A 21,388-nucleotide genomic window follows, 5' to 3' on the forward strand; every position below is an offset into this window, starting at 1 on the left:
GTAAAGTGAGAGTCTGAACTCTGGTATCCTCTTCAGTGATGCACTGTAGGAGCCATTATCTCCTGTCAGTGCATCGCAAAAAGCGTCGTGGGACAGTAGTTATTAAATGGACTGCGTCGGACCAGGGAGTATTTGTGTTGGTTTATTATTTTTTCTTTTTTTGCAGGAGATCGAGGGTGTCTCATAGAATGGCAGAACAATAATGATAGCAAAACGGTTTTATTTCATTAAAATACTTTAAACGTTTATTTAACCCTTCCACAACTATAGGATTAGTAATGGATAGGTATCTTATTGGTGCCTCTTCATTATCAAGCCGGCTTGATGTCACCTTACAACTGAAAGGTGGCATTAACCCCCAATTATTACCCCATATGCCACCTCTACAGGGCAGTGGGAAGAGAGGCTAAGTGCCAGAGTTGGAGCATCTTACTGCGCCAGTCCTGGGGCGGCTGAGAGCTGGTGTTTGTAGCCTTTGTTCCAATATCCATGGACCCATCATAGGCTATGAATATCAGCCCGCAGCTGTCTGCATAGCCTTTTCCGGCTATTATGGGGGGAACTCACTTTTTTTTTTTTTTTTTTTTTGGGGGGGGGGGAGGGGGTACCCCTATTTTAATAGCCAGTAAAAGCTCAATATACAGCTGTTGGCTGATATTCATTGCCTGGGAAAATCCATGGGTATTAACCCCTTCCCAGACTATAAACTTCGGCCCCCAGTCGCTGTCTTTCCCTCTCTGGAGCAGAAGATTGCGCGGGAGCCCACACCATTTTTTTTTTTTTTAATTAAACAGATCGTGTTTAAGGCCGGTGTCACACTTGCGAGAAGTTTGCACGAGTCTCTTGCAAGTGTGACCCCGGCCTAACGCAGATTGTGTGTGTGTGTGTGTGTGTGTGTGTGTGTGTGTGTGTGTGTGTGTGTGTGTGTGTGTCTTTAGTTAGCCATTAGTGATGAGCGAATATACTCGTTACTCGAGATTTCCCGAGCACGCTCGGGTGACCTTTAAGTATTTTTTAGTGCTCGGAGATTTAGTTTTCATCGTCGTAGCTAAATGATTGACAGCTGCTAGCCAGCATAAGTACATGTGGGGGTTGCCTGGTAGCTAACCTGTCCCGACGCCTGCGCACTGCAGTACTTTGCTCTGCCCTCAACAGGGCAGACAAAGTACGCCTGCGCTGCAGCCGCGGCGTGAAGACTAAAAGAGGACATCATGGAATGAAGATAGGAGGTGCTGGATCGGACCTGAGACACCCATCGGACCCAGACGGCAGCAGGACCGCCCCTGGGTGAGTATAATCTAACGTCTTTTTCTCCTCTTTTAGGCAACATCGGTAACATTACAGAATGCTGTAGATAAGCCCCTGATGACAATGAGCTTACCTCACCATCGATTTTGGGGGTGACCGGTTCCCTTTAATGTTCAACATTGACTTTTCCATCGGGACATGGAGGTGCTATTTTAACAAGCTTCTAAAGACTTGATGGTAAAAAGAAGCTTCCGTAATAACTAAATATTTTACTTGATGGCTTTTCTAAATTAAGCAAGTTATATCCACCGAAGATGGTATGGATAATGTGACGAGCAGGCCAGAATTTGCACTTCAGTACACAGATATCACCGTGCTTTCATTGTCCAATCTTTCACAAATGTATCCCCCCCCCCATATGACCATGTCTATTCATTTCTCAGCGCCGCCATATTGTACAAGTCAGGTGCTTTGAACTGTAACATTTATTAAATGCAGTGTTTTTGAAAACATGGGATAACAACTAAATTGGCTTTTTTCCCTGAAATGCAGTAGTTGTACATCCAAACACTTGTGAACAATGATTTTATATAAACCTTAACTGCATCATTATATAAATCAATCATCACAAAAAGCAAACAACGAAAAACCATCAGCTCCTGTAATGCACAAGATGAAAGCCTGCATCTTATTTTCGTGCTCCACTCCTTGCTAGGTGGTCTGCCACTTCATTTCCTGAATTTCCACTGTGTCCAGACACATGTCTCTGCAGGAAAAAAAAATGAGAAATGACGATTACCTCCATTATATGATGTAAAAATGCACGTTTAAGCAAAAAATGGTTACACTTGTAAAAAAATATAATATATAGACTGCTTAAAAAAAAAATAAAGGGAACACTTAATGGAATATAGCTCCAAGTAAATCAAACTTCTGTGAAATCAAACTGTCCACTTAGGAAGCAACACTGATTGACAATCAATTTCACATGCTGTTGTGCAAATGGAATAGACAACAGAGGGAAATGATCAAGATACCCTCAATAAAGGAGTGGTTCTGCAGGTGGGGACCACAGACCACATCTCAGTACCAATGCTTTCTGGCTGATGTTTTGGTCACTTAAATGTTGGTTGTGCTTTAACACTTGTGGTAGCATGAGACGGACTCTACAACCCACACAAGTGGCTCAGGTAGTGCAGCTCATCCAGGATGGCACATCAATGCAAGCTGTGGCAAGAAGGTTTGCTGTGTGTCAGCATAGTGTCGAGAGTCGGAGGCGCTCCAAGGAGACAGGCCAGAACACCAGGAGACGTGGAGGGGGCCGTAGGATCGCAACAACCCAGTAGCAGGACCATTACTTCAGCCTTTTTAGCCAGAGTCCTGCAAAATGACCTCCAGCAGGCCACAAATGTGCATGTCTCTGCACAAATGGTTAGAAACAGACTCCAGGAGGATGGCCCGAGTGCCCGGCATCCACAGATGAGGGTTGTGCTTGCAACCCAACACCGTGAGGGATACTTGACATTTGCCACAGAACACCAGGATTGGCAAATTCGCCACTGGTGCCCTGTGCTCTTCACAGATTTAAGTAGGATCACACTGAGCACATGTGACAGATGTGACAGTCTGGAGATGCTGTGGAGAGCGATCTGCTGCCTGCAACATCCTTCAGTATGACCAGTTTGGCAGTGGGTCAGTAATGGTGTAGGGTGGCATTTCTTTGGAGGGCCGACAGCCATCTGTGTGCTAACCAAAGGTATCCATTGCGAAATGATATGCACGTGCAGTGGGCCCTGGGCTCCTTCTGATGCACGACATTGCCAGACCTCATGTGTAAGCAGTTCCTGTATGAAGAAGGCATTGATGCTATGGACTGACCTGCCCGTTCCCCAAACCTGAATCCAATCGAGCACATCTGGGAGACCATATCTCATTCCATCCACCAATGCCACGTTGCACCACAGACTGGCCAAGAGTTTACTGATACATCCGCCGTCTCTTCAGGAGCATGCCCAGGTGTTGTAGGGAGGTCATAGAGGCACGTGGAGGCGCCACACACTACTGAGCATCACTTCCTTGTCTTGAGGAATTTCTACTGAAATTGGACCAGCCTGTAATTTGATTTTGAGTATCATTCCAAATCCAGACCTCCATGGGATATTAATTTTGATTTGCATTGATCCTTTTTATGCTTTTTTATTCTCAACGCATTACACTATAAAATAAATAAAGATTTGCAACTAGAATATTTCATTCAGTGACATCTAGGATGTGGCATTTTAGTGTCCCCTTTATTTTTTTGAGCAATATATATAATTTTAGATGGTGGCCCGATTCTAACGTATCGGGTATTCTAGAATATGTAGGCAGTATATAGCACAGGCTACGTACTATATTGCAGTGAATAACATAGCTACGTGGTATATAATAGAGCTACGTAGTATGTAACAGCGTACGTAGTATATAGCAGAGCTACATAGTATATAACAGCCACGTAGTGTATTGCACAGGTATGTAGTACATTGGTCAGCCACGTAGTATATAACAGACACGTAGCATATTGTAGAGCCACGTAGCATATTGCACAGGCACGTAGTATATTGCACAGCCACGTAGTATATAACACAGTCACGTAGTGTATTGCACAGCTATGTAGTAACACAGCCCACATAGTATATAGCAATGTGGGCACTATATGCATGGTTAAAAAAAAGACTTAAAATAAAAAATAAACATACTCACCTTACGAAGGCCCCTTGAAGTCCAGGCGCCTGTGTGCGGTGCACGCGACAGCTTCCGGTCCCAGGGTTGGTATGAGTGCAGGACCTGTGATGACGTTGCGGTCACATAACCTTCTCGCATAGCATCCTTGGCACCGGAATCTGTCGCTTGCACTGCTGAGGACAGTGCGACATCTGAGGGTGAGAATAACCTTTTTATTTCTCATTATTAGTAAAATTAGATTTTTACTATTGATGCTGCATACACAGTATTAATAGTAAAAAGTTGGTCACACAGGGTTAATAGCTGAGTTAAAGGAGTACGTTACACCGCGGTCCGTTAACACTGGCATTAACCCTGTGTAGCGCTCAGCGCTGACTGCAGGGCAGTAAAGCAGCGGCCATTTTGCTGCCAGACTATGGCCGTCGCTGATTGGTCGTGGGCGTTTTGCCACGACCAATCAGCGACTTGGATTTCCATGACAGACAGAGGCCGCGACCAATGAATATCTGTGACAGACGGAAGTGACCCTTAGACAATTATATAGTAGATACCCATGTGTCTGCTCAAACTGCCAAAAACAGACTCCATCAGGGTGTTATAACAACCTGATGTCCACAAGTGGGTGCTGTGCTTACAGCCCAACACTGTGGAGGGCGGTTGGCATTTGCCAGAGAACACCAAGATTTGCAGATTCAACATTAGCCCTGTGCTCTTCACGGATAAGAGCAGGTTCACACTGAGCACATATGACAGACGTGACAGTCTGGAGACACCATGGAGAACGTTCTGCTGCCTTTAACATCCTCCAGCATGACCAGTTTGGCAGTAGGTCAGTAATGGTGTGTGGAGGCATTTCTTTGGAGGGCTACAAAGCCCTCCATGTGCTAGACAGAGGTATCCTGACTGCCATTAGGTACTGGGATGAGAACAGACCCATTGTGAGACCATATGCTGGTGCGATTGGCCCTGGGTTCCTTCGGAGGCATGGCAATGCTAGACCTCATGTGGCTGGAGTGTGTCAGCAGTTCCTGCATGATGAAGGCATTGATAAGGACTGGCCTCCCCATTCCTGAATCCAATCAAGCACATCTGGGACATCATGTCTCGTTCCATCCACCAATGCCACATTCCACCACAGACTGTCCAGGAGTCAACTGATGCCTTAATCTCCTTAATCCAGGTCTGTGAGGAGAACCCTCAGGATAACATCCACTGCCTCATCAGGAGCATGCTCAGGCGTTGTAGGGAGGTCATACAGGCACGTGGAGTCCACACACACTACTGAGAATCATTTTCTTATCTTGAGGCATTTCCACTGAAGTTGGATCAGCCTGTAATTTGATTTTCCACTTTGATTTTTTAGCATCATTCCAACTCCAGACCTCCATGGGATATTAGTTGTGATTTACATTGATTTTTAGGTTTTACTGTTCTCAAAGCATTCCACTATATAATGAATAAAGATTTACAACTGGAATATTTCATTCAGTGATCTATATATATTTAAGGAGTTTCACTGAACTGAATATGACTAAAATAAAATTTATTATGATTTAAAAGTTCACACGTTCCTGGGAGCATACTATTCCCATGTACAGTACAGACCAAAAGTTTGGACACCTCATTTCAAGATTTTTCTGTATTTTCATGACTGAAAATTGTACATTCACACTGAAGGCATCAAAACTATGAATTAACACATGTGGAATTATATACTTAAAAAAAGTGTGAAACTGAAATTACCGTATATACTCGAGTATGAAAGTCCCCCTCTCAGCTTATACTCGAGTCATACCCGGGGGGGTCGGCAGGGGAGGGGGAGCGGGGGCTGTCTAGTTATACTTACCCACTCCCGGCGCAGTCCCTGCAGTCCCTGCTTCTTCCAGCTCTGCACCTTCCTGTATTGAGCGGTCACATGGTACCGCTCATTACAGTCATGAATGTGCGGCTCCACCTCCCATAGAGGTGGAGCTGCATATTCATGACTGAAATGAGCGGTAACTGTGACCGCTCAATACAGGAAGAAGATGCAGCGCCGGGAGAAGCAGGGACCGCGCCAGGAGCAGGTAAGTATACGGGGAGGGGAGCGCTGCGTGATATTTACCTGCTCCTCGCTCCGATGCGGCTGTCTCCAGCGCCCCGATGCGGCTCTGTCCCCAGCGCCCCCTGGCAGGTACGCTCAGGTTAGAGGGCGCGGTGACGTAGTCAGTGCGCGCCCTCTGCTGAGCATCAGTGCTGGAGATTGAGCCACACGAGGAGCAGGTAAATATTGAAAGCGCCGGCGTCCTGAGCGGAGAGGGGAGTATGTGATTTTTTATTTTATTGCAGCAGCTTTATATTGGACAGCTTTATATGGAGCATCTATGGGGCAATAATCAATGGTGCAGAGCATTATATATACGGCACAGCCTTATGTGGAGCATCTATGGGGCCATAATGAATGGTGCAGAGCATTCTATATGGGGCACAGCTTTATGTGGAGCATCTATGGGGCCATAATGAACGGTGCAGAGCATTCTATATGGCACAGTTTTATATGGAGCAATAATGAACGGTGCAGAGCATTCTATGGCACAGCTTCATTATGGCCCCATAGATGCTCCATATAAACAGTGCAGAGCATTATATGGAGCATCTATGGGGCAATAATGAATGGTGCAGAGCATTCTATATGGCACAGCTTTCTATGGAACATCAATGGGGCCATAATGAACGGTGCAGAGCATTATATGGGGCACAGCTTTATATGGAGCATCTATGGGGCAATAATGAACGGTATGGAGCATTTTTTATTTTTTTTTTTTGAAATTCACCGGTAGCTGCTGCATTTCCTACCCTAGGCTTATACTCGAGTCAATAAGTTTTCCCAGTTTTTATGTGGCAAAATTAGGGGGGGGTCGGCTTATACTAGACTATATACGGTATGTCTTATATTCTAGGTTCTTCAAAGTAGCCACCTTTTGCTTTGATGACTGCTTTGCACACTTGGCATTCTCTTGATGAGCTGTCAGCTTTAATAAGTGGAATTTCTTGCCTTATAACTGGGGTTGGGACCATCAGTTGTGTTGAGCAGAAGTCTGGTGGATACACAGCTGATAGTCCTACTGAATAGACTGTTAGAATTTGTATTATGGCAAGGAAAAAGCAGCCAAGTAAAGAAAAACGAGTGGCCATCATTACTTTAAGAAATGAAGGTCAGTGTCTGAAAAATTGGGCAAACTTTAAAAGTGTCCCCAAGTGCAGTGGCAAAAATCATCAAGCACTACAAAGAAACTGGCTCACATGAGGGCCACCTGTTATGATAAGGTAATTCAGTACCACAATGGACATAGAAGTCAGAGCACATACAGTGACCTGACAATAACCCAAAAACATAGAACGAGCTCCGAGACATGGGAACTCTGCTGATCGCAATCCCTAATCCTCTCCAACCACACTAGAGGCAGCCGTGGATTGCGCCTAACGCTCCCTATGCAACTCGGCACAGCCTGAGAAACTAGCTAGCCTGAAGATAGAAAATAAGCCTACCTTGCCTCAGAGAAATACCCCAAAGGAAAAGGCAGCCCCCACATATAATGACTGAGTTAAGATGAAAAGACAAACGTAGAGATGAAATAGATTTAGCAAAGTGAGGCCCGACTTTCTGAACAGAGCGAGGATAGGAAGGGTAACTTTGCGGTCAACACAAAACCCTGCAAACAACCACGCAAAGGGGGCAAAAAGACCCTCCGTACCGACTAACGGCACGGAGGTACACCCTCTGCGTCCCAGAGCTTCCAGCAAGCAAGAAAAACCAAATAAGCAAGCTGGACAGAAAAAAAACAGCAAACAAAATAACAAAAGCGGAACTTAGCTATGCAGAGCAGCAGGCCACAGGAACGATCCAGGAGGAAGCAAGTCCTATACTAGAACATTGACTGGAGGCCAGGATCAAAGCACTAGGTGGAGTTAAATAGAGCAGCACCTAACGACTTCCCCACATCACCTGAGGAAGGAAACTCAGAAGCCGCAGTACCACTCTCCTCCACCAACGGAAGCTCATAGAGAGAATCAGCCGAAGTACCACTTGTGACCACAGGAGGGAGCTCTGCCACAGAATTCACAACAGTACCCCCCCCCCTTGAGGAGGGGTCACCGAACCCTCACCAAAGCCCCCAGGACGACCAGAATGAGCCATATGAAAGGCACGAACAAGATCGGGAGCATGGACATCAGAGGCAAAGACCCAGGAATTATCTTCCTGAGCATAACCCTTCCACTTAACCAGATACTGGAGTTTCCGTCTTGAAACACGAGAATCCAAAATCTTCTCCACAATATACTCCAACTCCCCCTCCACCAAAACCGGGGCAGGAGGATCAACAGATGGAACCATAGGTGCCACGTATCTCCGCAACAATGACCTATGGAATACGTTATGGATGGAAAAGTCGTAGTTACTCACCGATAACGGTGTTTCTCGGAGCCCATGACAGCACTACGGAGAGGGGATCCGCCCTTCAGGGACAGGAAACCTACAGATAAAAGGGCGGTACCTCTCCCTCGCATCAGTTGGTTTACAGAGCATCGGAGGACCTCCAGGTTAGTTTACAACAGAGAAAAAATCATATTACAACATTTCTTAAAAGAGGAACCCCGTGCCTATACTCAAACTATATACAGTATATAAATTATATGTAATTAAAGGTGCTCACCGCACAAGTGATGGGAGGGAATAAGCGAGTGCTGTCATAGGCTCCGAGAAACACCGTTATCGGTGAGTAACTACGACTTTCTTGGTCTCCCATGACAGCACTACGGAGAGAATTGCAGAGACTAAGCTTAGGGAGGGACCACCGCCTCGAGAACCCTTCGTCCGAAGGTTAAGTCAGACACAGAGGCTAGATTTAATCTATAGTGTCTAAAAAAGGTCGATGGTGATGACCAGGTGGCCGCTTTACAGATTTGCTCTATTGATACCTCTGACCTCTCAGCCCATGAGGTAGCTACTGCTCTTGTGGAATGTGCTCTTATACCATCTGGGATCTCATTCCCCGAGGATGAATATGCCAGGACTATCGCCTCCTTTATCCACCTCGCCAAAGTACCCTTGGATGCCCGGAATCCTTTTCTGGGACCCTGAAAACAGACAAACAGAGAGCCTTCCTTCCTATACTCTCTGGTGGAATCTAAATATTGGATTAGGCACCTTCTGACGTCTAGATAATGGAAGTTCTGCTCTTTCTCATTTTTTGGGTTTGGACAAAAGGATGGCAGGGAGACTTCTTGTGACCTATGGAATTTTGATGCCACTTTTGGCAAATAGGCCGGGTCAGGTCTAAGAGTGACTATCATCTTTTATTTTGGTGAAGGGTGGATTAGAGGATAAGGCTTGAATGTCACTTATTCTGCGTGCGGATGTTAACGCTACCAAGAGAATGGTTTTAAGTGATAGAGTTTTAATGGAAATCGTCTCTATGGGTTCGAATGGAGGACCCGTTAACGCCGAGAGGACTAAATTTAAGTCCCATGAGGGCACTTTCTGAGCGACTAATGGCTTTGATCTTGTCACCGCCTTAACAAATCTAATTATCCATGGGTTGGCCGCAATATTATGGTTATAGAGTGCTCCTAGAGCTGCTATTTGTACTTTAAGAGTACTAACCGACAACCCCTGTTCCAGACCTTTTTGTAGGAACTCCAGTATTTTAGGAATTGAGGGCCCATCTTGGACTTTTACTTTGGAGACGGACAGAAATTTTTTCCAAGTTTTCCCATATATTCTAGTAGTGATGGGTTTTCTACTTTTTAACAACGTGGTGACTAAGTTATCTGAGAAACCTCTTTCTTTTAATAGTCCCCGTTCAAAAACCAGGCTGTCAAATGTAAGTTCGATTCCTGTGGGTGGAAGATCGGCCCTTGATTTAGAAGGTCTGGTATATTCGGCAGGACCCATGGGTCCGAGACCGAAAGCATCCTCAGCCAGGAGAACCACGTCCTTTTTGGCCATAACGGGGCTATGAGGATCATTTTCGCTTTGTCCTCTCTGACTTTCCGAATGACTGCCGGGATCAGAATAGTTGGAGGAAAGGCATAAGTTAATTTTTGAGTCCATGGAATCATAAAGGCATCTAGAGCCTGTGGATTCCCTACCGGGTTCAGCGAGCAGAATTTGTTCACCTTTTTGTTTTTGTAATTGGCGAATAGATCTATTGTCGGTGCTCCCCACATTTTTGTGATCTGATCGTAGATGGAATGGTTTAGGGACCACTCGCCTTGTTTTAACAGCGATCGACTCAGGTAATCTGCTCTCTCGTTGTTTGAACCCTGAATGTGTAGCGCAGAGAGGGATAGTAGATTTTCTTCTGCAAGGTTGAAAATTTTGGCTGAAGAACTCATGAGTGCCTGAGACCTTGTTCCTCCCTGGTGGTTTATATACGCTACAGTCACTTTGTTGTCCGAAAAAATTCGGACATGATGTCCCTGAATATAGGTCAGAAAAGAAAGAAGAGCCTGAAGCACTGCCCAAAGTTCTTTTTGGTTTGAGGATGCTGATGTTTCCTGAACTGACCAGGTTCCCTGGGCCACTCTGTCCCCCATATGAGCCCCCAACCCTGTGGGACTCGCATCGGTTGTTATCACCCGGGATATTTGTGTCACCCAAGGAACTCCCTTTGATAAGTTTTGGTTCTCTGCCCACCAACGAAGGGAATGAATAACTGAGGAACTCAGGGTGATTTGACTTTCCAATTTGTCTTTTAGTATTGACTGCCATTCGAGTACGTGCCACTGAAGTTCTCTTGTGTGGAACTGTGCAAAGGGTATCGCTGGTAGGCATGAGGACAGAGAGCCTAGTAGTGACATTGCTCTCCTTAGAGTCATGGAAGGATGGTGAAAAGTTTGCGTTATCATGGCTAATATGTTGTCTTTATTGGGGTTTGGAAGTCGGCATTCTTGTACTAGGGAGTCTAATGTCAGACCTAGGAACTCCTGTACTTGACAGGGTTCCAACTTTGATTTTTTTAAGTTTATGAGCCACCCCAAGTCCGTCAAGATAGTCATTACCCGGTCCCTCTGTTCTTTGCAACTTTGGGCAGAGTTGCTTACGATGAGAAAGTTGTCTAGGTAAGGGACTATTAATATATTTTGTTCCCTTATGTGGGCCATCATTTCCGCTATTACCTTCGTGAATATTCGAGGAGCTATAGAGATTCCGAACGGAAGAGCTCTGTACTGAAAAAAATCTTAATTGTCCTTTTATGGGAACTGCCAATCTCAGGAATTTTTGAGACTGATTGTGGATGGGCACATGATAATATGCATCGGTTAGGTCTATCACGACCATGTAGCAATTCGGAAACAAGATTTTTTATGGTGGACTTTATTGTTTCCATTTTGAATTTGTGATTTCTTACGTATTTGTTTAGGTTTTTTAGATTTATAATGGTCCGAAAGGACCCGTCGGGTTTTGGTACTAAAAAAAGAGGGGAGAAAAACCCTTCTCCTACTTCCTGAGGGATTTCTTGAATCACAGATTTTTGCAGTAGGGAAATGATTTCTTTCTCTAAAGCTGCTTGTTCTGCCACTGAAGATCTTATTTTCGTTTCTATGTACTTCCGGGGAGGAAAAGAAATAAAATCTATTTTTAGACCGTACTGTATGATGTTTAGAATCCAGGTGTTGTTGGATATTTTCTCCCAGGCGGGAAGGAAAGATGTGAGTCTTCCCCCTACCGTAGGCACAATGTCATTTGGCGGGTTTTTTGTCACGAGAGGTATTGCCAAAGAGGTAACCTCTATCCCTTCTCCTGCCTTCTTCCCATTTATTCTGCTCCCTGGGGGGTCTGCGGCGGAAAAATCTCCGATTCCGAAAGGACTGCCTGAATGGGGCTGGGCCCAAATTTGGAAACCCTTTCTTTTTGTCTCCTGCTTTTTGGAGAATGTCATCCAGGGTCTCTCCAAACAGAAAATTTCCTTCACACAGAATAGAACATAGCTTTAGCTTTGTCTGGAGATCCCCAGGCCAGCTTTTGAGCCATAAGGTTCTTCTGGCTGCGTTGGAGAGAGCAGCGGCCTTAGATGTTAACCGTACGGAATCTGCCGAGGAGTCTGCCAGGAATGCTGCTGCTGCTCTAATTGCAGGGATAGAATCCAGTAATTTATTCCTGGGTAGCCCGTCTCTAATTTGACTCTCTAATTGATCAATCCATACCATCAGAGATCTGGAGGTGCAGGTAGCCACAACAGTAGGCCTCAAGCTACCCCCAGCCGATTCCCATGCCCCTTTAAGAAATGTGTCTGCTTTTTTATCTAAAGGGTCTCTGAGGGTACCCATGTCCTCGAACGGGAGCGCAAATTTTTTCGAGGCTTTTGCCACCGCTACATCCAACTTTGGTGCCTTATCCCAGGAAGTGGATGCGTCATCTTCAAAGGGATACTTTCTTTTAAGCGAGGGCACTGAAGAGTTTCTCCTATCTGGTTTTTCCCATTCTTTTTTAATTAGGGATTGGACATTGGGATTTAAAGGAAAGGTTTTCCGTTTTTTTTTGTCCCAAGCCACCAAACATAACGTCTTGGGCTGTTTTGTCAGGTTTAGGCTCCTCCACCCCCATAGTAGCCCTAACAGCTCTCACTAAGGCATCCACTTCCTCGAGTGGAAAACAATGTCGGCCTGAATCTTCCTCGGAGTAGGATAGGGAGGAGTCAGAATCGTCAGAATCTGCGTCTTCAGATGAGGATCGGACAGAGTGGGATTGTACTGTTTCCTTTACTTTATCTTTTCCTTTTTTGGAGGAAGATACAGCATTCTGAACCTCAGATCTAATTATATTTTTCAGCTCGGATGCAAAGTCGGGAGTCTCCTCACATAGCACATGCTGGATACATGATTTACAAAGCTTTTTGTCCCAGGCTACTGGTAAAGCTTTGTCACAGATGGGGCAGGATTTGTTTTTCCTTTTCTCCAGCTTCTTCTTTCCCTATTAAAGGGAGAAGAGGGAGCCCTATTATAATACATTCACGAAGATCAACTCACCATTCGGACGTGCAGGCAGGTACCGGTTCTGGAGGGGGCCCTGGGTCTGGAATGGAAGGTTCCCGAGGAGGTGAACTAGTCTTCGCAGCAGACCTGCTGCGCTGTGTAGAACGGCTGCTAGACCCACTCCTAACGCTCTTAGGGTCTGTCTTCTTATGGTGTTGCTGCCTAGGCTGCAGCTCCTGTGGATCGCTGTCCTCCATGATTTACAGGGAGATGGTGCGACAACTGTGTGTGCACCATCTCCCTATTTGTATTTGGCGCCACCTCCGGCGTTCCCCCGCACTTCCGGTCCTGCGTCACGTCCAGGGAGAAGAGAAGCTACCGCGCATGCGCGCGGCGATGACCCGGAAGTCCTGCCGCATTTCCGGAGCGGCGGCCATCTTAGTACACCCGGAGCGTGCGCTTGACGGCACAGAAGCTCCGGGTGATCCAGCGCCCCTTCCTCTCATCAGAATCGGCGGCGTTCTCCCCCCGCTCACCCTGAAGAACCCCTCGGTTCCAGCGGTGGCGGCTTCGAGAGCCGGACAAGCCGCGGCAGGAGCCTCCTCGCTGCCGGTACTCGACCGCCCGGTCCATCGGTCTTCATAACAGGTACCACCGGAAAGAGGTTCCCTGTTCAGGGACAGGAAACCAACTGATGCGAGGGAGAGATACCGCCCTTTTATCTGTAGGTTTCCTGTCCCTGAAGGGCGGATCCCCTCTCTCCGTAGTGCTGTCATGGGAGACCGAGAAAAGAATCTGGAAGGGTCAAACGAAAAGACACAGGATTAAGAACCTCAGAAATCCTATACGGACCAATGAAACTAGGTTTAAACTTAGGAGAGGAAACCTTCATAGGAATATGACGAGAAGACAACCAAACCAAATCCCTAACACGAAGTCGGGGACCCACACAGCGTCTGCGATTAGTGAAACATTGAGCCCTTCTCCTGGGACAAGGTCAAATTGTCCACCACATGAGTCCAAATCTGCTGCAACCTGTCCACCACAGTATCCACACCAGGACAGTCCGAAGACTCAACCTGGCCTGAAGAGAAACGAGGATGGAACCCAGAGTTGCAGAAAAACGGCGAAACCAAGGTAGCCGAGCTGGCCCGATTATTAAGGGCGAACTCAGCCAAAGGCAAAAAGGACACCCAGTCATCCTGATCAGCAGAAACAAAGCATCTCAGATATGTTTCCAAGGTCTGATTGGTTCGTTCGGTCTGGCCATTAGTCTGAGGATGGAAAGCCGAGGAAAGTCAATGCCCATCCTAGCACAAAAGGCTCGCCAAAACCTCGAAACAAACTGGGAACCTCTGTCAGAAACGATATTCTCTGGAATGCCATGTAAACGAACCACATGCTGGAAGAACAATGGCACCAAATCAGAGGAGGAAGGTAATTTAGACAAGGGCACCAAATGGACCATCTTAGAGAAGCGATCACAAACCACCCAAATGACTGACATTTTTTGAGAGACGGGAAGATCTGAAATAAAATCCATAGAGATGTGTCCAAGGCCTCTTCGGGACCGGCAAGGGCAAAAGCAACCCACTGGCACGAGAACAGCAGGGCTTAGCCCGAGCACAAATCCCACAGGACTGCACAAAAGAACGCACATCCCGCGACAGAGACGGCCACCAAAAGGATCTAGCCACTAACTCTCTGGTACCAAAGATTCCAGGATGACCAGCCAACACCGAACAATGAACCTCAGAGATAACCTTATTCGTCCACCTATCAGGGACAAACAGTTTCTCCGCTGGGCAACGATCAGGTTTATTACCCTGAAATTTTTGCAGCACCCGCCGCAAATCAGGGGAGATGGCAGACACAATTACTCCCTCTTTGAGAATACCCGCCGGCTCAGATAAACCCGGAGAGTCGGGCACAAAACTCTTAAGACAGGGCATCCGCCTTCACATTTTTAGAGCCCGGAAGGTACGAAACTACAAAGTCAAAACGGGCAAAAAACAGCGACCAACGAGCCTGTCTAGGATTCAACCGCTTGGCAGACTCGAGATAAGTCAAGTTCTTATGATCAGTCAAGACCACCACGCGATGCTTAGCTCCTTCAAGCCAATGACGCCACTCCTCGAATGCCCACTTCATGGCCAGCAACTCTCGATTGCCAACATCATAATTTCGCTCAGCAGGCGAAAACTTCCTGGAAAAGAAGGCGCATGGTTTCATCACCGAGCAATCAGAACTTCTCTGCGACAAAACAGCCCCTGCTCCAATTTCAGAAGCATCAACCTCGACCTGGAATGGAAGCGAAACATCTGGTTGACAACACAGGGGCAGAAGAAAAACGACGCTTCAACTCTTGAAAAGCTTCCACAGCAGCAGAAGACCAATTGACCACATCAGCACCTTTCTTGGTCAAATCGGTCAATGGTTTAGCAATACTAGAAAAATTGCAGATGAAGCGACGATAAAAATTAGCAAAGCCCAGGAACTTTTGCAGACTTTTCAGAGATGTCGGCTGAGTCCAATCATGGATGGCTTGGACCTTAACGGGGTCCATCTCGATAGTAGAAGGGGAAAAAATTAACCCCAAAAATGAAACCTTCTGAACACCAAAGAGACACTTTGATCCCTTCACAAACAAAGAATTAGCACGCAGGACCTGAAACACCGTTCTGACCTGCTTCACATGTGACTCCCAATCATCCGAGAAGATCAAAATATCATCCAAGTATACAATAAGGAATTTATCCAGGTACTGTCGGAAGATGTCATGCATAAAGGACTGAAACACTGATGGAGCATTGGCAAGTCCGAATGGCATCACTAGGTACTCAAAATGGCCCTCGGGCGTATTAAATGCAGTTTTCCATTCATCGCCTCGCTTAATACGCACAAGATTATACGCACCACGAAGATCTATCTTGGTGAACCAACTAGCCCCCTTAATCCGAGCAAACAAATCAGATAACAGCGGCAAGGGGTACTGAAATTTAACCGTGATCTTATTTAGAAGGCGGTAATCTATACAAGGTCTCAGCGAACCATCCTTCTTGGCCACAAAAAAGAACCCCGCTCCTAATGGCGACGATGACGGGCGAATATGCCCCTTCTCCAAGGACTCCTTCACGTAACTCCGCATAGCGGCGTGCTTAGGCACAGATAAATTAAACAGTCGACCTTTTGGGAATTTACTACCAGGAATCAAATCGATAGCACAATCACAATCCCTATGCGGAGGTAGGGTATCGGACTTGGGCTCAAATACATCCCGGTAATCAGACAAGAACTCTGGAACCTCAGAAGGGGTGGATGACGAAATAGACAGAAATGGGACATCACCATGTACCCCCTGACAACCCCAGCTGGACACAGACATGGATTTCCAATCTAACACTGGATTATGGGCTTGTAGCCATGGCAACCCCAACACGACCACATCATGCAGATTATGCAACACCAGAAAGCGAATAACCTCCTGATGTGCAGGAGCCATGCACATGGTCAGCTGGGTCCAGTACTGAGGCTTATTCTTGGCCAAAGGCGTAGCATCAATTCCTCTCAATGGAATAGGACACTGCAAGGGCTCCAAGAAAAACCCACAACGCCTAGCATACTCAAAGTCCATCAAATTCAGGGCAGCGCCTGAATCCACAAATGCCATGACAGAATAAGATGACAAAGAGCAGATCAAGGTAATGGACAAAAGAAATTTTGACTGTACCGTACCAATGGTGGCAGACCTAGCGAACCGCTTAGTGCGCTTAGGACAATCAGAGATAGCATGAGTGGAATCACCACAGTAGAAACACAGCCCATTCTGACGTCTGTTCTTGCCGTTCAACTCTGGTCAAAGTCCTATTGCACTGCATAGGCTCAGGTTTATGCTCAGATAATACCGCCAAATGGTGCACAGATTTACGCTCACGCAAGCGTCGACCGATCTGAATGGCCAAAGACATATACTCATTCAGACCAGCAGGCATAGGAAATCCCACCATGACATCCTTAAGGGCTTCAGAGATACCCTTTCTGAAAATAGCTGCGAGCGCACCTTCATTCCATTGAGTGAGTACGGACCACTTTCTAAATTTCTGACAATATACCTCTATCTCATCCTGACCCTGACACAGAGCCAGCAAATTTTTCTCTGCCTGATCCACTGAATTAGGTTCATCGTACAGCAATCCGAGCGCCAGGAAAAACGCATCAATATTACTTAATGCAGGATCTCCTGGCGCAAGAGAAAATGCCCAGTCCTGAGGGTCGCCACGTAAAAAAGAAATAATGATCCTAACTTGTTGAACTGGATCACCAGAGGAGCGAGGTTTCAAAACCAGAAATAGTTTACAATTATTTTTGAAACTCAGAAATTTAGTTCTATCTCCAAAAAACAAATCAGGAATAGGAATTCTTGGTTCTAACAGAATTCTGAACCACAAAGTCTTGAATATTTTGTACTCTTGCCGTGAGCTGATCCACACATGAAGACAGACCTTTAATGTCCATCGCTACACCTGTGTCCTGAACCACCCAAATGTCTAGGGGAATAAAAAAGGCAAAACAGTGCAGAGAAGAAAAAAAAATGGTCTCAGAACTTTTTTCCCCTCTATTGAGAATCATTAGTACTTTGGGCCTCCAGTACTGTTATGATAAGGTAATTCTGTACCACAATGGACATAGTCAGAGCACATACAGTGACCTGACAATAACCCAAAAACATAGAACGAGCTCTGAGACATGGGAACTCTGCTGACCGCAATCCCTAATCCTCTCCAACCACACTAGAGGCAGCCGTGGATTGCGCCTAACGCTCCCTATGCAACTCGGCACAGCCTGAGAAACTAGCTAGCCTGAAGATAGAAAATAAGCCTACCTTGCCTCAGAGAAATACCCCAAAGGAAAAGGCAGCCCCCACATATAATGACTGAGTTAAGATGAAAAGACAAACGTAGAGATGAAATAGATTTAGCAAAGTGAGGCCTGACTTTCTGAACAGAGCGAGGATAGGAAGGGTAACTTTGCCGTCAACACAAAACCCTACAAACAACCACGCAAAGGGGGCAAAAAGACCCTCCGTACCGACTAACGGCACGGAGGTACACCCTCTGCGTCCCAGAACTTCCAGCAAGCAAGAAAAACCAAATAAGCAAGCTGGACAGAAAAAAAACAGCAAACAAAATAACAAAAGCGGAACTTAGCTATGCAGAGCAGCAGGCCACAGGAACGATCCAGGAGGAAGCAAGTCCAATATTAGAACATTGACTGGAGGCCAGGATCAAAGCACTAGGTAGAGTTAAATAGAGCAGCACCTAACGACTTCCCCACATCACCTGAGGAAGGAAACTCAGAAGCCGCAGTACCACTCTCCTCCACCAACGGAAGCGCATAGAGAGAATCAGCCGAAGTACCACTTGTGACCACAGGAGGGAGCTCTGCCACAGAATTCACAACAGCCACCCCAGGAAAGGAAGACCAAGAGTCACCTCTGCTTCTGATGATAAGTTTATTCGAGTCACCAGCCTCAGAAATCGCAGGTTACCAGCAGCTCAGATTAGACACCAGGTCAATGCCACACAGTTCTAGCAGCAGACATCTCTACAACAACTGTTAAGAGGAGACATTGTGAAGCAGGCCTTCATGGTAAAATAGCTGCTAGGAAACCACTGCTAAGGACAGGCAACCAGCAGAAGAGACTTGTTTGGGCTAAAGAACACAAGGAATGGACATCAGACCAAAAGCACAGATTTCCACCTGTCTAATGAGTCCAAATTTGAGATCTTTGGTTCCAACCACCGTGTCTTTGTGCGACGCAGAAAAGGTGAACAGATGGACTCTACATGCCTGGTTCCCACCGTGAAGCATGGAGGAGGTGTGATGGTGTGAGGGTGCTTTGCTGGTGACACTGTTGGGGATTTATTCAAAATTGAAGGCATACTGAACCAGCATGGCTACCACAGCATCTTGCAGCGGCATGCTATTCCATCTGGTTTGCGTTTAGTTTGACCATCATTTATTTTTCAACAGGACAATGACCCCAAACACACCTCCAGGCTGTGTAAGGGCCATTTGATCAAGAAGGAGAGTGATGGCGTGCTACGCCAGATGACCTGGCCTCCACAGTCACCAGACCTGAACCCAATCGAGATGGTTTGGGGTAAGCGGGACCGCAGATTGCAGGCAAAAGGGCCAACAAGTGCTAAGCATCTCTGGGAACTCCCTTGAGATTGTTGGAAGACCATTCCCGGTGACTACCTCTTGAAGCTCATCAAGCAGTCAAAGCAAAAGGTGGCTACTTTTAAGAACCTAGAATATAACACATTTTCTGTTGCTTCACACTTTTTTTGTTAAGTATATAATTCCACATGTGTTAATTCATAGTTTTGATGCCTTCAGTGTGAATTTACAATTTTCATAGTCATGAAAATACCGAAAAATCTTTAAATGAGGTGTGTCCAAACTTTGTCTGTACTGATATAGATACACACACACACATACATATATATATACACACACACACACATATACATAATTTCATGTTCCATAGAAAAAAAGTCACGTACTGGACTACTGTGGTCGCTTTTCACAAAGCATTGACATGAAAATCCGATCATCTGCACTGGATTAACAGTGCATTTAGAAAAATAGTGTCTTGGGACTTTAATGACAAATTTAACTAATTCATTTCAAAAGACTGACCGTCATATCCAAACAGACTAAGTGTGAACAGGTGCTGAACCTAGAGTCGCCAACTCATACAGTCAAATAAAAAAGGGAGCACACTGCAGCGCTAAAACATGCAAACATGAAACACGAAAATTGAACTGCATTACTGCACTAGCAATATGAAAAATGAGTGTTAGCGACTAAAAATGGCCAATTTTATGTGAACCTGCGCACTCCGCCTCCTAGTCACAGGTGTTTTAATTACAGCAGCTCCATTACCCCTCCACAGAGAGAGAATTTTAGTCTAAGAAGAGGTTTCACAGGTACCCATTCAGATGGAGACGTTTATTCTCAGCGAGGAAAGGCAAGTTTAGGACCTGGTATAGGAGAGATGCCGTAAAGTGGCTACCAGGTATTATTATTTATTATTATAGCGCCATTTATTCCATGGCGCTTTACATGTGAGGAGGGGTATACATAATAAAACAAGTACAATAATCTTGAACAATACAAGTCACAACTGGTACAGGAGGTACACAATATTGTCGGATGGTGGGGGTGGTATGCATACATGGGGAATTCCGAGAGTACCCGACCGTAGAGGTTAAGTTTTCCACCTTGTGTAGAGAGATCAGACATATGGTGGGAGTGGTAAAGACTCTTCCGTATGGATTTGTATTGGGAAGAGACTTACCCCGTTCTGGTCCCTGTGAAAGACCAGGGTTAACCCTCCCAAGGTAAATTATTCTGGGCACGGAACCTAAAGAACCTCGAAACCTCGAGTCAAGGATACCTGCTGTAGGGGGTCGCCAACCTAGGGACAGCGTAACCCCCAACCTTTCTGACCTTGAGAGCCACATTCAGCTTAGAGAGGGTCGTGAGCCACATTCAGCACAGAGGGTCGCGAGCCACATCCAGCTCCCACCCCCTTCAAAGTAGTGTCAACCAAAGCCCCCATTACAGGTATAATGATAACCAAAGCTTTTCCACAGAAATCACTCCAGAGCAGTACACTAAGATCCAGAGGTTCCAACAATATCTCCATTCAGTATTCTCCCAACACACTGTCACATCCAGCTTTGAGCACCTCCTCTAAGGCCGGTTTCACACGTCAGTGGCTCCGGTACGTGTAGTGACAGTTTTCTCATGTACTGGAGACACCGACACACGTAGACCCATTCAAATTAATGGGTCTATGCACATGCCTGCGTGTTTTCATAGACTGTGTGTAAAACACGGAGACATGTCCGTTTTTCTCTGGCAGCATGGTCCGCAAAGCGTCCTGCACACGGAGAACAGTGTGCACTCTCCTCCGTGTGCACGTACCGCCGCAGGAGAAACAGCGCTACAGTTATACGCTGTCCCCTGCGTGTGGTGCTGAAGCCGGCATTCATCGCTTCTGTCCTATTCGGCTGAAAGCAGCGCTTGCAGGAGAGTAAGGATGAAAGATCAAGTTTTTTTGTTAAAAATAAAGTTTGAGGTCATCAACCCGCCTCCCACCCCTCCCCACCCCCCACCTGCCCACTAGCAGAGAAATACTCACCCAGCTCCCTCGATGCCTCCTCTGAGCGCCGGCAGCTTGTCCTGTGTGAGCGGTCACGTGGTACCGCTCATTACAGTGAATATAGTGACTATGCGGCTCCACCTCCCATAGGGGTGGAGCCGCATATTCATCACTGTAATGAGCGGGGGGTGGGAGGCGGGAGATGACCCCTAACTTCATCTTTAACAGAAAAAAAACTTGATTTTTCATCTCTTCTCTCCAGCGAGCGCTGCAGGGGAGAAG

The 21,388-nt window shown here is 46.2% G+C and overlaps 1 protein-coding gene across 1 annotated transcript in view; it reads right to left on the bottom strand.

The window, feature by feature from the left end:
• Nucleotides 1–1,861: 1,861 nt before the first annotated feature.
• The window catches only part of LOC138638604 (ribonuclease H1-like), a 176,061-nt gene continuing 156,534 nt past the window's right edge, over nucleotides 1,862–21,388 (bottom strand). The window contains exon 7 of the mRNA XM_069728045.1: nucleotides 1,862–2,014. Coding sequence (XP_069584146.1) covers nucleotides 1,937–2,014 — 78 coding nt within the window. The 3' untranslated portion in view covers nucleotides 1,862–1,936. The remainder of the gene's footprint in view (nucleotides 2,015–21,388) is intronic.

Source organism: Ranitomeya imitator, chromosome 5 (assembly GCF_032444005.1).
Source record: "Ranitomeya imitator isolate aRanImi1 chromosome 5, aRanImi1.pri, whole genome shotgun sequence".
NCBI lineage: Eukaryota > Metazoa > Chordata > Amphibia > Anura > Dendrobatidae > Ranitomeya > Ranitomeya imitator.